The following is a 15,320-nucleotide window of genomic DNA, read 5'->3' as shown; positions in this document are numbered from 1 at the left end:
CCGCCCTCATCAATTTACACACAATACCCCATAATGACGACAAAGCAAAAACGGATATATCACATTTACATAATTATTCAGGCAATTTACTCAGTAATTTGTTGAAGCACATTTGGCAGCGATTACAGCCTCGAGTCTTCTTGGCTAACATATTGGCACACCTGTATTTGGGGAGTTTCTAGCATTCTTCTTTACAGATCCTCTCAAGCTCTGTCAGGTTGGATGGGGAGTGTAGCTACACAGCTATTTTCAGGTCTCTCCAGAGATGTTTGATCGGGTTCAAGTCCGGGCTCTGGCTGGGCCACTCAAGGATTCAGAGACTTGTCCTGAAGCCACTGCTACGTTGTCTTGGCGGTGTGCTTAGGGTCGTTGTCCTGTTGGAAGGTAAACCTTCGTCCCAGTCTGAGGTCCTGAGCGCTCTGGAGCAGGTTTTCATCAAGGATCTCTGTACTTTGCTTCATTCATCTTTCCCTCGATCCTGACTAGTCTGCAAGTCCCTGCCACTGAAAAACATCCCCAGAGCATGATGCTGCCACCACCATGCTTCACCGAAGGGATGGTGCCAGGTTTCCTCCAGACATGACACTTGGCATTCAAGCCAAAGAGTTCAAGTTTGTTTCTCATGGTCTGAGAGTCTTTAGGTGCCTTTTGGCAAACTTTAGGTGCATTTTGGCAAACTCCAAGCGGTCTGTCATGTGCCTTTTGCTGAGGAGTGGCTTCCATCTGGCCACTCTACGATGAAGGCCTGATTGATGGAGTGCTGCAGAGATGGTTGTCCTTCTGATTCTCCCATCTCCACAGAGGAACTCTGGAGCTCTGTCAGAGTGACCATCGGGTTCTTTTTTTTTTTTTTTCTTCTTTTTTTTTGGGGTGGATCAGCTTAATATTGCGGAAAGAATGTTGCTTCCAATGTAATTGTCTGCATCATTTCCAATCCCCCATATTTTTGGGGGTAAATATATATATCCATACACGCATGCATACATATATACATACACATACCTATATAGACATACATACTTTTTTAAAGAATATACCTTTATTATTATTCCCCGCAACCCTACCACCGCTCCCCCAATTGGAGTAAACTAATAAACACTTCTGCTTTTACCTTCAATTTATACATCTTATACTTATTTTACAGACACAGACTACTTTATAATAGTTCTCTCTTGTTTGTTCTTAGTCCTTCCTCTATTTCTGTTGTCCATCCAATTTTATTTCCACTTGTAACTGTGCTATTTCACAAAAGCTCCGCACCTATACACATTTCACAGATCCCGTATGCCATACATTATCTTGTTATTAGTCCCACCCTTCAGTTCCACTCAACCCTTCCCATCTATCTTCCAACATCATCCATTTCGGATTTTTATTTGCCATATATTTTTCAACTGTGCTGTGATGCTTCACAAAAGATTTGAACCTTCCTATTCTCATAGCTTCTACAGATTGTAAATTAAAAATAAACATTTTTGCTAAAATAATTATTATATTATTGATTGATTGACTATGGCTTTTCAAATCCCCCAGTATTGCTATCTGTAGCGTTAGTTCTAGGCAAATGTTGCAATTCTTCAGCCATTCCTGGACCTGTGATCAAAAACGAGCTACATATGGACAATACCAAAATAAATGATCTAATGACTCTGCCTCCTCACAACAGAATTTGCAGAGCTGGGAAGATTGTATACCCCATATATATAACATTCTATTAGTTGCAAGAATTTTGTACAGTAATTTAAATTGAAAAATTTGAAGTTTTGAATCCGGCGTTGTTTTGCGTATCAATTCATAAACCATGTGCCATGGAATGGGTACATCGAAAATCTCTTCCCAACTATTTTGCAATTTATATGGCACAGCTGTCAGTTTTTTGGTCCTTAAATGAAATTGGTATATGTTTTTATTTATCACACTTTTCTTTAACCATTTATGTTCTTTAATACAGGGCCGACATACAAGTTCCTTACTTTTTTCCCCTTCTACTTGCCTCTTCCATTTTTGTGGTAATGCTGCAATTAATTGGTTGTAATTTTGGGTAGAGCAGACATTTCCATATGTCTGTGTTAGCTGCATGTGTGACATAACTCCACCAGTCCTATTTATGATATCATTCACAAAAATTATACCTTTTTTAAACATTTCTTCGATAAATACAGTTTTTTTATCAATTACTATATTTGAATTTAACCACAATATTTGTTGTACTATTTGTTCCGTCGTTTCAGGTGGATTAAACTGAAATTGCAACCAACTTTCTAAGGCTTGTTTAAAAAATAAGGATATTTTGGAGATTATTTCCTTTTCAAACAACCGAAAGTGAGCAGGTGTAATCTGAATAAAGGGAAAAAGGCCCTTCTTGAACATAGGATGAGACATTCGTACCAATTTACTAGAGAACCAGTTTGGATTTAAGTATAACTTTTGTATGACTGATGCCTTTAGTGAGAGGTCTAATGCTTTAATATTTAATAATTTCTGCCCTCCGAATTCATAGGCCCTTTTAATTTTATCTGGCTTGCCGTTCCAAATAAAATGGAATATTTTTTGTTCATATAATTTAAAAAGCAGGTCACTAGGTGTAGGCAAAACCATAAGCAAATAGGTAAACTGTGATATGACTAAAGAGTTAATCAGGGTGATTTTTCCACAAATAGACAAGTATTTTCCTTTCCATGGTAGCAAGATCTTATCTATTTTTGCTAACTTTCTATAAAAATTTATTGGAGTGAGACCATCGGGTTCTTGGTCACCTCCCTGACCAAGGCCCTTCTACCCCTATTGCTTGGGTTTGGCTGTTTGGCTGGGCAGCCAGCTCTAGGAAGAGTCTTGGTGGTTCCGAACTTCTTCCAAATAAGAATGATGGAGGCTGGGGTGTTCTTGGGGACCTTCAGTGCTGCAGAACATTTTTGGTACCCTTCCCCAGATCTGTGCCTTGACACAATACTGTCTTGGAGCTCTACGGACAATTGCGTCGACCTCATGGCTTGGTTTTTGCGCTGACATGCACTGTAAACTGTGGGGCCTTATATAGACAGGCGTGTGCCTTTCCAAATCATGTCCAATCAATTGAATTTACCATAGGTGGACTCCAAGTTGTAGAAACATCAAGGATGATCAATGGAAACAGGATACACCTGAGCTCAATTTTGAGTCTCATAGCAAAGGGTCTGAATACTTAGGTAAATCTGCATTTTATTTTTAATAAATTTGCTAACATTTCTAAAAACCTGTTTTTGCTTTGTCATTATTGTGTGTAGATTGAGGACATTTTTGTAACGTAACAAAATGTGGGAAAAGTCTGAATTGGGGTCTGGGGGTCTGAATTAATGTGCAGGGTTACAAGGTAATTGAGGTAGAGACAGTATGTATACTGAACAAAAATATAAAAACGCAACATGCAACAATATCATAGATTTTACTGAGTTACAGATCATATGAGGAAATCAGTCAAATGAAATAAATGTATTAGGCCTTAATCTATGGATTTCACATGCCTGGGAACACAGATATGCATCTGTTAGTCATAGTTACCTTAAAATGGACCTCGCAATGGGCCTCAGGATCCCATCACGGTATTTTTGTTCATTCAAATTGCCATTGATAAAATGCAATTGTGTTCGTTAACAGTAGCTTATGCCTGCCCATGCCATCATGGAGCACTCTGTTCATGTCATTGACATCAACAAACCGCTCACCCACACGACACCATACACTTGGTGTGCGGTTGTGAGGCAAGATGGACGTACTGCCAAATTCTTTAAAATGACGTTGGGGGTGGATTATGGTAGAGAAATTAACATTCAATGCTCTTGTGGACATTCCTGCAGTCAGCATGCCAATTGCACACCTGTGGCATTGTGTTGTGTGCATTTTAGAGTGTCCTTTTATTGTCCCCAGCACAAGGTGCACCTGTGTAATGATAATGCTGTTAAGTCAGCTTCTTGATATGCCACACCTGTCACGTGGATGAATAATGCTCACTAACAAGGATGTAAACAAATTTGAGCACAAAATGAAAGAAACAAGCTTTTAGTGCATATGGAACATTTCTGGAATGTTTTATTTCAGCTCATGAAACATGGGACCAACACTTTACATGTTATGTTTATACTTTTGTTCAGTGTACATATAGGTAGGGGTAAAGTGACTAGGCTAGACTAGGATAGATAATAAGCAGTAGCAGCAGCGTATGTGATGAGTCAAAGGAGTTAGTGCAGGGGGAGGGGGACGTGTCAATGTAAATAGTCCGGGTGGCCATTTGATTAATTGTTCAGCAGTCTTAATGGCTTCGGGGTAGAAGCTGTTAAGGAGGCTTTCGGTCCTAGAGTTGGCGCTCCGGTACCAGTTGCCGTGCAGTAGCAGAGAGAACAGTCTATAACTTGGGTGACTGGAGTTTTTGACAATTTTTGGGGTCTTCCTCTGACACCGCCTAGTGTGTAGGTCCTGGTTGGTAGGAAGCTTGGCCCCAGTGATGTACTGGGCCGTACGCACTACCCTCTAACGCCTTACGGTCAGATGCCGAGCAGTTGCCACACCAGGTGGTGATGCAACCGGTCAGGATGCTCTCGATGGTGCAGCTGTAACACTTTTTGAGGATCTGGGGACCCATGACAAATCTTTTCAGTCTCCTGAGGGGGAAAAAGTGTTGTCGTGCCCTGTTCATGACTGTCTTGGTGTGTTTGGACCATGATAGTTCATCGGTGATGTGGACACCAAGGAACTTTTAAACTATACCTGCTCCACTACAGCCCCGTCAATGTTAATTGTGGCCTGTTCTGCCCGCCCTTTCCTGTAGTCCACAATCAGCTCCTTTGTCTTGCTCACATTGAGGGAGAGGTTGTTGTCCTCGCACCACACTGCCAGGTCTCTGACCTCCTCCCTACAGGCTGTCTCATCATTGTCGGTGACCAGGCCTACCACTGTTGTCTCGTCAGCAAACTTAATGATGGTGTTGGAGTCATGTTTGGCCACACAGTCGTGGGTGAATAGGGAGTACAGGAGGGGACTAAGGACACACCCCTGAGGGGGCCCAGTGTTGAGTGTCAGCGTGGCAGATGTGTTGTTGCCTACCCTCAACACCTGGGGGCAGCCCATCAGGAGGTCTAGGATCCAGTTGCAGAGTAAGGTGTTCAGTCCCAGGGTCCTGAGATTAGTGTTGAGCTTGTACGGGATTATGGTGTTGAATGTTGAGCTGTAGTTGTGGGAGCTACGCATTATATATAAATAGGTGTAGTTGCCATGCTGAAGTAGCAAGGACATACACATTAAAAGAAGATGACACCCAGGCCATACTCCATTTCTGAAAGGGTAACATGCCAAAGAGTACATTAACCAAGGCCATACGTACATACTATGGTCAGAAGGATACAGGAAGGAGGATGGTAGCAAAATGACTGATGACCAACAGGTGAAACATAGGCATGCAATGCATGCATTATTTTTAGGACGTGAAAAGGGTCCCGCCACCATTATAACCTATACAGCTGTCAGGTGTGGGCGTTAACAAGCTCTGAGATGAAAAGATAATAATGGAGAAAGGTCAAGGGAAGCTATTTTCATATAGAGGGAGGGGACTCTGTACGTTATGCAAAGACAGAATCCTATAACGGCAGGACTCTGTAATATGAGAATTTAGTATCTTTCCATGGAGGGGCTCGGCTCTGGTACGTTTGTGATAGGGTCCTTCCATGGAAGGGCTCGGCTTTACTACTTTGTATTAAAGTCTATATTGAATTCACAAGTTCTTGTAAGAGTGTTATATTTCTGAGACAATTTTCCACGACATAGTCAATGAACAACATTCCTCTTATCCAGGTGGAACAGGGCAGTCTGGAGTGTAATAGAGATTGCGACATCTGTGGATCTGTTGGGGCGGTAGGCGAATTGGAGTGGGTCCAGGGTGTCTGGGATGGTGGTTTTGATGTGAGCCATGACCAGCCTTTCAAAGCCTTTCATGGCTACATATGTGAGTGCTGATGGATTCTGGGTTCTGACTCCTAAACTTGGAATAGTGTTAATTATCAGGTATCCTATTGAAATATTGAGTGCTATAGTCTAGGGTCAACACCAGAAGTTAATGGTTATCTGTAGGAGGAATGTATATGGTGGAGGGCAATCACATGTGGCAGGGACTGATAAGAGTGGAGAGATGTGGTTTAGTGAGGAAGAGGGCCGAGGTCAGGTCAGGTCACGTTAAGGGAGAAGGAACAGTTTATGGCCTGCATCACTTAATTTCCTGCCCAGCAATAAAGATGTAATGTTGAGAGATAAGGAGGACATCAACCAAATTGGGATATATATATATAAACCACTGGTGGAACCATGTCTTTGTCTTATGCAGCTGTGTGACCCAATGGGTGAATAAACTTAGTCATTTAGACAGGTTACCTTGGCGGTCTGCTTGAAACATGTAAGTAGAGGGCAGAGTATAGAACAATAATGTTACCTGGTACTAAGATGTCTCCAAATCCCAGCAGAGAGAAAGGCCTGTCACACAGAGCCAGGGGGGAGGAGCTGAGGCGGGGCACTTTAAGCACCATAGGAAGCTGGAGAAAGGACAGGAAGGACAGCGAGCATAGATTAGTACATTATTTCTTACTTCTATTACTACATCGGTTCAAGTGAAAAAACAACTCTTGTGACACCAAATCAACAACAAAACATATAAAACCAATTGATTGACCGATTGATTAATGATGCCAACTGTACCTTCTCATGTGTGGAGGAGTCAGAGGGGCCAGCCGCAACCTCCCCCATTATACTCTCACCACTCTGAAGAGAGAAACACAGGAAACATGGTAGTGGCTTAATGTATGTTACATTTATCTAGCAAGTTATAGTTCTTTAAGTTCTTCCTGTCACAAAAAGCGTTTTAGACTGAAAATGTATCATTATTTCTTAATGAAAAGTTGGGCTCAACCATGAATGACTGACGTACCTTGGTAAAGAGAGGTGTGATAAATACAAAGAAAATATCGTAGACAAATAGGGTCACCAACAGCATGGTGCAGGCCTGGAAGAAAGAACATGGAAGAAGACATTACTATGACTGTCTTTTCATGCCCATGGTTAGATACACAGGCCATTGAGTGTCATAGGTGTGGTTAGGAAAGTCCTGGTCATTAACACACATGCATGATCATCAGTACAACTCGTGACCCTAGTTAGTTATTAAATGTGGTCAGTACCATAGACATAAAATCACTTTAAAAATTGTCCCAAGACAATCCACGACAGACCTTTCTTGGATACGGACTTAAGCCTGTTTTAACATAATTGTATAATTAGCCTAGCAGTAGTAGTTGTGTTATGGGTTAGATGGAATGATCTGTGTGCATTGTATTTGGGCAGAGAGAATGTACAAAGGCCTGTCTCTGAGGGCAAGGTTTGAATAAGAGCCAAGTGTCTGGCGATAGAGCTGATAGAACAGTATTTACAATCTAGAACCATGTCTTATACCATTATATATTCTTAAGATAAATATATAGCACATTACATACACATACCAATCCAAGGTTTGGACACACCTACTTATTTATTATTTTTTATTTTATTTTCTACATTGTAACATAATAGTGAAGACATCAAAACTATGAAATAACACATATGGAATCATCTAGTAACCAGAAGTGTTAAACCAATCAAAAAAATATATATATTTGAGATTCTTTAAAGTAGGCACCCTTTGCCTTGACAGCTTTGCACACTTTTGGCATTCTCTCAACCAGCTTCATGAGGTAGTCACCTGGAATGCATTTCAATTAAAAAAAGGTGTGCCTTGTTAGAAGTTAATCTGTGGAATTTCTTTCCTTCTTATTGCGTTTGAGCCAGTCAGTTGTTTTGTGACCAGGTAGGGGGGGGGGGGTATTGAGAAGATAGCCCTATTTGTAAAAGACCAAGTCCATATTATTGATTGGCAAAACACGACAAACAGATGTGGGAACAGGTAGGACAGGTAGACAGGTAGACGGCGGACGTAAAGGTAACGTAAAGGTAATGGCGGACTGAACGAAGCTATGTAGAGCACCTCGAGATAAAACATAATATTCGAAATATCTGCTAAATAGACTAAAATATTAGCACTACATAATCTGGTGAGTGATAAACCTTCAATCTGGATAATAACACAAAACAAATCCTAAGACTAGAGACATTTATCGACAAATATTACGAAAACAGGCAACAACCAAACATGACGGAGAGTAAGACAGGGGAACCGTTTACAAAACGCAAGCGAGATTCTTCGACAGATACTGACGATTTAATATTCTCACCACCGGGAATGGTAAAGGTCGAAACCGATCTGTTAAAATCAATAAATGACAAACTGGGTTTACTTGAATTACTTAGTAAGGATATAAAAGAGTTAAAGGCAAGCCTAGAGATGAGTGATGAAAAAGCTGCGACATTGGAGAAGGAAACACACGCGCTAAAAGGGACAGTCAATAAGATTCAAACCGAAATGAATGGAATTAAAAAAAGAGAACATCGTTCTGAAGGAAGCCTTACTGGAGATTCAAACTAGATCCATGAGAGAGAATTTGGTACTTACAGGTATCCAAGAAAAAGAAGGAGAAGTTCCTGAATCTATAGTTAGAGAGTTCCTCCGTACAGCGCTTCAGATTCCATGCGAAGTTGTCGACAAAATCCAACTTGAACGTGTTCACCGCTTCGGACAGAGAGGGCAGAGGTACGAACGCCCAATCGTTGCAAAATTTGCTTCATTTAAAGATAAAATAATGGTAAAAAGCCTAGGTAAAAGACTTGCTGGGACCAAAATTGGCATGAATGATCAGTTTCCGAAAGAAATTGCAGAACGGCGCAAAGTTCTGTATCCAATTTTCAAAGAAAACAGATTAAAAGCGAAACGAGTAGCTCTCGTCGTTGATAAACTATATATTGATAACCAGTTGTTCAGAGACACAAAGACTACTCCATGGTTATTTTAAAATTTACAAAGTTCTCATAGACGAGGAAAATAAACACAATTCAAGCCAGGTTACTGATTGTAACAATACAACAAAAAATATAGCTTTTTTATAAATCTTCACATATAACTAATTGAACACACAAGCACTATTTTTACACAGTGAAGATAAAAACTAAGTAAACAGAAGGCACAGTATGTGTGGATGGTATGGTTTGTGTTTATTTTATTTTTTATCTTATTTGTTATGTTTGGAAAGTTGAGTGAGTGAGTAATGAAATGGTTGCATATCCCAGAGCCAATGTATTGCTGTGAGCCGGGTATGAGCGGGCTTTCAATGTTGTTCAGATGATGGATATACTTTTATAATGAATTATACGTCTTATTTATTTATTGTCCTATCATGGAAAACTACATTTTTTTTATCCTAATAAATTATATCTAATTATTATCCTATTTTAATGGTACTGTCTATGGCCCTATACCCTAGACACCCACCTGAATGACCCAGATATTAAGGAGAAGTCCCTAACTGTTTTATGTGCTCGCTGTAAGCGGTCTAAATGCAGCTAAAATGAGGTCAGAGACCAAGAGCAGCACTGCCCCCTCAAGATTCTGAGCCTGCTTGGCAGGGTTGGTCCTGCAAAGCCAAAGCCCCCTAAAGGGAGAGGAAAATATACAAGGAATTTCTCAAAGCTGCTAATGAGAACCTTGACAACCTTGTACCTAGCCGGTGGGGATTCCGGTGGGGTACCCCCACCCAGGCAGTGGCAGTGCTGGCAACACTAGCTGCAGTAACCCATGGGGAGGGGGTCACACTCGGACATTCAGAGAGGGGGTATATTATTGTGGCCCTGGCGGCACAGAATCAAGGTCGGACTGCATGGAGATGCGTGGGGACATGGTCATGACTGGTGGCCGTATTGTGGGTGTTTTTTTCAGGAATAGGGTGTACATTTGACTGCCATTATCTAGGATATGACAATGGTATATAAATTTCAATTTTTGCTTATTTTTTTGCGCGGTCTTGCAGGCCTTCTCATGCAGCTGCAACTGCAATAGCATTTGTAAATCATGACCCATCTTGAGTTGGGCTCTGGGATGGTGCAACTGTTGAGAAAGTGAGCTTATGGTTGTGTGGGGGTAAGGGCTGAGTGTGTATGTGTGTATCCCACAACTGTTGCGAAAGAAGAAGTAAAAGATGTAAGGTACAATAGAGGATGATCCACAGCTATATATAATACAAATCGAGGTGACGGCAATGGAAATGCATATGGCAATTGATTTACTTCAATTCGGTAAATGGAACTGTATGCTCTTTTCAAAGAATGGATCCCAGTCGGTTCAGGGCTATGGGATACAGGGGGTCGAGGGTGGTCTGCCGGGCATTGGGATGACAAGCCATCTCGAGATGAGGCCTTTTAGCGGGTGGAATAGTAGGGACCAATTGGAGGTTTACTTAGTAGAAATGCAAATATCATGGTACAACTATATAGACACTCAATCATTATGTTACTTTTTAATAGTACGTTTACAAAAATATATTCTGATTAAAAGAATGAAAGGTGTGTCTCATGGTAAGTGGTGAAATAAGTATAGCCAGTTACAATTGTAATGGCTTAGCAGATAATAAGAAAAGACGATCAGTATTTACCTGGCTAAAAGAGAAGGATTATAATATTTATTGTTTACAGGAAACCCATTCAACAGTTTTAGATGAAGTTTTGTGGAAAAAGAACTGGGTGGGCAAAATATATTTCTCCCATGGGCAAAGAAATTCAAAAGGGGTGATGATCTTAATTAACAATAATTTTGATCCAAATGTGCAAATTGTCCAAACAGATCCTAAAGGTAGATGGATTATTTTAAATATGTTATTGGACAATAAACAAATATGGCTTGTTAACCTATACGGTCCGAATAATGATGATCCAAGCTTCTTTGAAAATATATATAAGAACTTATCAACTCTACAAGCAACACTAGACTCTATTATTATAATGGGAGATTTTAATACGGTCTTAAATAGCTCTATAGACCGGAAAGGAAATCACACTACAAATTATCACCCTCAGGCACTTAAGGAAATCATGAATGTCATGGATATATTGGAATTAGTGGATATATGGAGACTTAAATACCCTGATTTAGTGAGATATACATGGCGGAGGCTGAATCAAGCTAGTCGTCTTGACTACTTTCTTATTCCATTCTCTCTGGCACCAAAAGTTAAAAATGTGTTGATAGGGGATAGAATGCGGTCGGATCATCACATAATTGGCATATATATTTCTCTTACAGAATTTCCACGTGGGCGAGGATATTGGAAATTTAATCAAAGTCTACTAGATGATAAATTGTTTAGAACTAGGACAGAAGATTTTATAACTGACTTTTTCAGACATAACATAGGTACAGCAGATCCCCTTATTGTATGGGACACTTTTAAGTGTGCCTTTAGAGGCCATGCAATTCAGTACTCATCTATAAAACAAAAGCAATTTAGATCAAAAGAGTCCATATTAACAAAGGAAATTGAAGGACTAACAGTACAGTTAGATAGCAATAAAAACGGTACCATAGAGGCACAGAATAATTTAGAGGAAAAACAAAAAGAAATGGAGGAACTTATTCAAGAAAGATCCAGTGTAATATATTATAAAAATAAAGTGAACTGGATGGAATATGGGGAAAAATGCACCAAATTCTTTTTCAATCTTCAATATAGAAATGCTACCAAAAAAAATGTATTAAAACTTGTGACAAATGATGGAGTCACGCATGATTCACCAAATGATATTTTGAAAGAGGAAGTAAAGTACTTTAAGAATATGTTTTCGTTTCAGGCTCCTCCATCTCCACTAACTGAAACTAATTGTATGGATTTTTTTCCTATTAATAATGTAAAATTAACATCTGAACAGAAAGACTCATGTGAAGGCCAAATTACAGAGGAGGAACTGCTTGTTGCAATTGGGGCCTTTAAAGATGGGAAAACTCCAGGGCTGGATGGCATACCAGTGGAAGTATACAAAACGTTTTTTGATATACTCAAAGGACCATTATTAACTTGTTTTAACCACTCCTATATAAATGGTAGATTATCAGACACACAACAAGAAGGTCTGATATCGTTATTACTGAAACAGGACCCAAGTGGTATATATAAAGATCCAGTCCAATTAAAAAATTGGAGACCTCTTACACTTCAGTGTTGTGATGCAAAAATCCTAGCAAAATGCTTGGCGCATAGAATAAAAAAAGTTTTGTCAGATATTATTCATCCTAATCAGACAGGTTTTTTACATGGACGATACATTGGAGATAATATAAGGCAAGTACTGGAAACAATAGAACACTATGAGATATCGGGGACACCAGGCCTGGTTTTCATAGCTGATTTTGAAAAGGCTTTTGATAAAGTACGACTGGAGTTTATATATAAATGCCTAGAATATTTCAATTTTGGGGAATCTCTTATAAAATGGGTTAAAATTATGTATAGTAACCCTAGGTGTAAAATAGTAAATAATGGCTACATCTCAGAAAGTTTTAAACTATCTAGAGTAAAACAAGGTTGTCCACTATCGGCATATCTATTTATTATTGCCATCGAAATGTTAGCTGTTAAAATTAGATCAAACATTAATATTAAAGGATTAGAAATCCATGGCTTAAAAACTAAGGTGTCATTGTACGCTGATGATTCATGTTTTCTTTTAAAACCACAACTAGAGTCTCTCCAGGGCCTCATAGAGGATCTAGATACCTTTGCTATCCTCTCTGGATTAAAACCAAATTATGATAAATGTACCATATTACGTATTGGATTACTAAAAAATACACATTTTATATTGCCATGTAGTTTACCAATTAAATGGTCTGACGGAGATGTGGACATACTCGGTATAAAAATCCCAAAAGAAAGAAATTATCTCACTCCAATAAATTTTTATAGAAAGTTAGCAAAAATAGATAAGATCTTGCTACCATGGAAAGGAAAATACCTGTCTATTTGTGGAAAAATCACCCTAATTAACTCTTTAGTCATATCACAGTTTACCTATTTGCTTATGGTTTTGTCTACACCTAGTGACCTGTTTTTTAAATTATATGAACAAAAAATATTCCATTTTATTTGGAACGGCAAGCCAGATAAAATTAAAAGGGCCTATTTATATAACGAATATGAATTCGGAGGGCAGAAATTATTAAATATTAAAGCATTAGACCTCTCACTAAAGGCATCGGTCATACAAAAGTTATACTTAAATCCAAACTGGTTCTCTAGTAAACTGGTACGAATGTCTCATCCTATGTTCAAGAAGGGCCTTTTTCCCTTTATTCAGATTACACCTGCTCACTTTCGGTTGTTTGAAAAGGAAATAATCTCCAAAATATCCTTATTCTTTAAACAAGCCTTAGAAAGTTGGTTGCAATTTCAGTTTAATCCACCTGAAAGGACGGAACAAATAGTACAACAAATATTGTGGTTAAATTCAAATATAATAATTGATAAAAAAACTGTATTTATCGAAGAAATGTTTAAAAAAGGTATAATTTTTGTGAATGATATCATAAATAGGACTGGTGGAGTTATGTCACACATGCAGCTAACACAGACATATGGAAAAGTCTGCTCTACCCAAAATTACAACCAATTAATTGCAGCATTACCACAAAAATGGAAGAGGCAAGTAGAAGGGGAAAAAAGTAAGGAACTTGTATGTCGGCCCTGTATTAAAGAACAAAAATGGTTAAAGAAAAGTGTGATAAATAAAAACATATACCAATTTCATTTAAGGACCAAAAAACTAACAGCTGTGCCATACAAATTGCAAAATAGTTGGGAAGAGATTTTCGATGTACCCATTCCATGGCACATGGTTTATGAATTGATACGCAAAACAACGCCGGATTCAAAACTTCGAATTTTTCAATATAAATTACTGTACAAAATTCTTGCAACTAATAGAATGTTATATATATGGGGTATACAATCTTCCCAGCTCTGCAGATTCTGTTGTGAGGAGGCAGAGTCATTAGATCATTTATTTTGGTATTGTCCATATGTAGCTCGTTTTTGGTCACAGGTCCAGGAATGGCTGAAGAATTGCAACATTTGCCTAAAACTAACGCTACAGATAGCAATACTGGGGGATTTGAAAAGCCATAGTCAATCAATCAATAATATAATAATTATTTTGGCAAAGATGTTTATTTTTAATTTACAATCTGTAGAAGCTATGAGAATAGGAAGGTTCAGGTCTTTTGTGAAGCATCACAGCACAGTTGAGAAATGTATGGCAAATAGAAATCCGAAATGGATGATGTTGGAAGATAGATGGGAGGGGTTGGGTGGAGCTGAAGGGTGGGACTAATAACAAGATAAACAATATAGGGCATACGGGATCTGTGAAATGTGTATAGGTGCGGAGCTTTTGTGAAATAGCACAGTTACAAGTGGAAATAAAATTGGATGGACAACAGAAATAGAGGAAGGACTAAGAACAAATAAGAGAGAACTATTGTAAAGTGGACTGTGTCTGTAAGATAGGTATAAGATGTAGAAATTGAAGGTAAAAGCAGAAGTGTTTACAAGTTTACTCCAATTGGGGGATTGGTGGTAGGGTCGCGGGGAATAATAATAAAGGCATATTCTTTAAAAAAAGTATGTATGTCTATATAGGTATGTGTATGTATATATGTGTATATGTATGCATACGTGTATGGATATATATATTTACCCAAAAAAATATGGGGGAATGGAAATGATGCAGACAATTACATTGGAAGCAACATTCTTTCCACAATACTAAGCTGATCCACCCCTAAAAAAAAAAAAAAAAAAAAAAAATCCATATTATGGAAAGAACAGCTCAAATAAGCAAAGAGAAATGACAGTCCATCATTCCTTTAAGACATGTCAGTCAGTCAATCTGGAAAATATCAAGAATTTTGAAAGTAGTTTCTTCAAGTGCAGTCGCAAAAACCATCAAGCGCTATGATGAAACTGGCTCTCGTGCGGACCGCCACATAAAAGGAAGACCCAGATACCTCTGCCTCAGAAATTGAAGCCCAAATAAATGCTTTAGAGTTTAAGTAACAGACACATCTCAAAATCAACTGTTCAGAGGAGATTGCGTGAATCAGGTCTTCATGGTCGAAATGCTGCAAAGGCCACCAATAAGAAGAAGAGACTTGATTGGGCCAAGAAAAATGAGCATAGGACATGAGACCGGTGGAAATCTGCCCTTTGGTCTGATGAGCCCAAATTTGAGATTTTAGGTTCCAACCGCCATGTCTTTGTGAGACGCAGAGTAGGTGAACGGATGATCTCCGCATGTGTGGTTCCCACCGTGAAGCATGGAGGAGGAAATGTGATGGT

The 15,320-nt window shown here is 38.9% G+C and overlaps 1 protein-coding gene across 3 annotated transcripts in view; it reads right to left on the bottom strand.

Annotated features, from left to right (window-relative positions):
- The window catches only part of sppl2 (signal peptide peptidase-like 2), a 56,043-nt gene that overhangs the window by 10,559 nt on the left and 30,164 nt on the right, over positions 1-15,320 (bottom strand). For 2 of the 3 annotated variants that reach the window (XR_008754756.1, XM_055884178.1), the window contains exons 10-12: positions 6,944-7,018; positions 6,715-6,777; positions 6,452-6,551 (exon numbers count right to left, since the gene is read on the bottom strand). Coding sequence is in view for 2 of the 3 variants with exons in the window: in XM_055884178.1 (XP_055740153.1) it covers positions 6,452-6,551; positions 6,715-6,777; positions 6,944-7,018 (238 nt within the window). In the remaining variant the exon portion in view is untranslated. The remainder of the gene's footprint in view (positions 1-6,451; positions 6,552-6,714; positions 6,778-6,943; positions 7,019-15,320) is intronic. The other variant, XM_055884179.1, reaches the window with a different exon arrangement.

This window comes from Salvelinus fontinalis, chromosome 26, assembly GCF_029448725.1.
Source record: "Salvelinus fontinalis isolate EN_2023a chromosome 26, ASM2944872v1, whole genome shotgun sequence".
NCBI classification, from domain to species: domain Eukaryota; kingdom Metazoa; phylum Chordata; class Actinopteri; order Salmoniformes; family Salmonidae; genus Salvelinus; species Salvelinus fontinalis.
The sequence above is the reverse complement of the archived record's forward strand: the minus strand, read 5'-3'. Positions and strand labels throughout refer to the sequence as shown.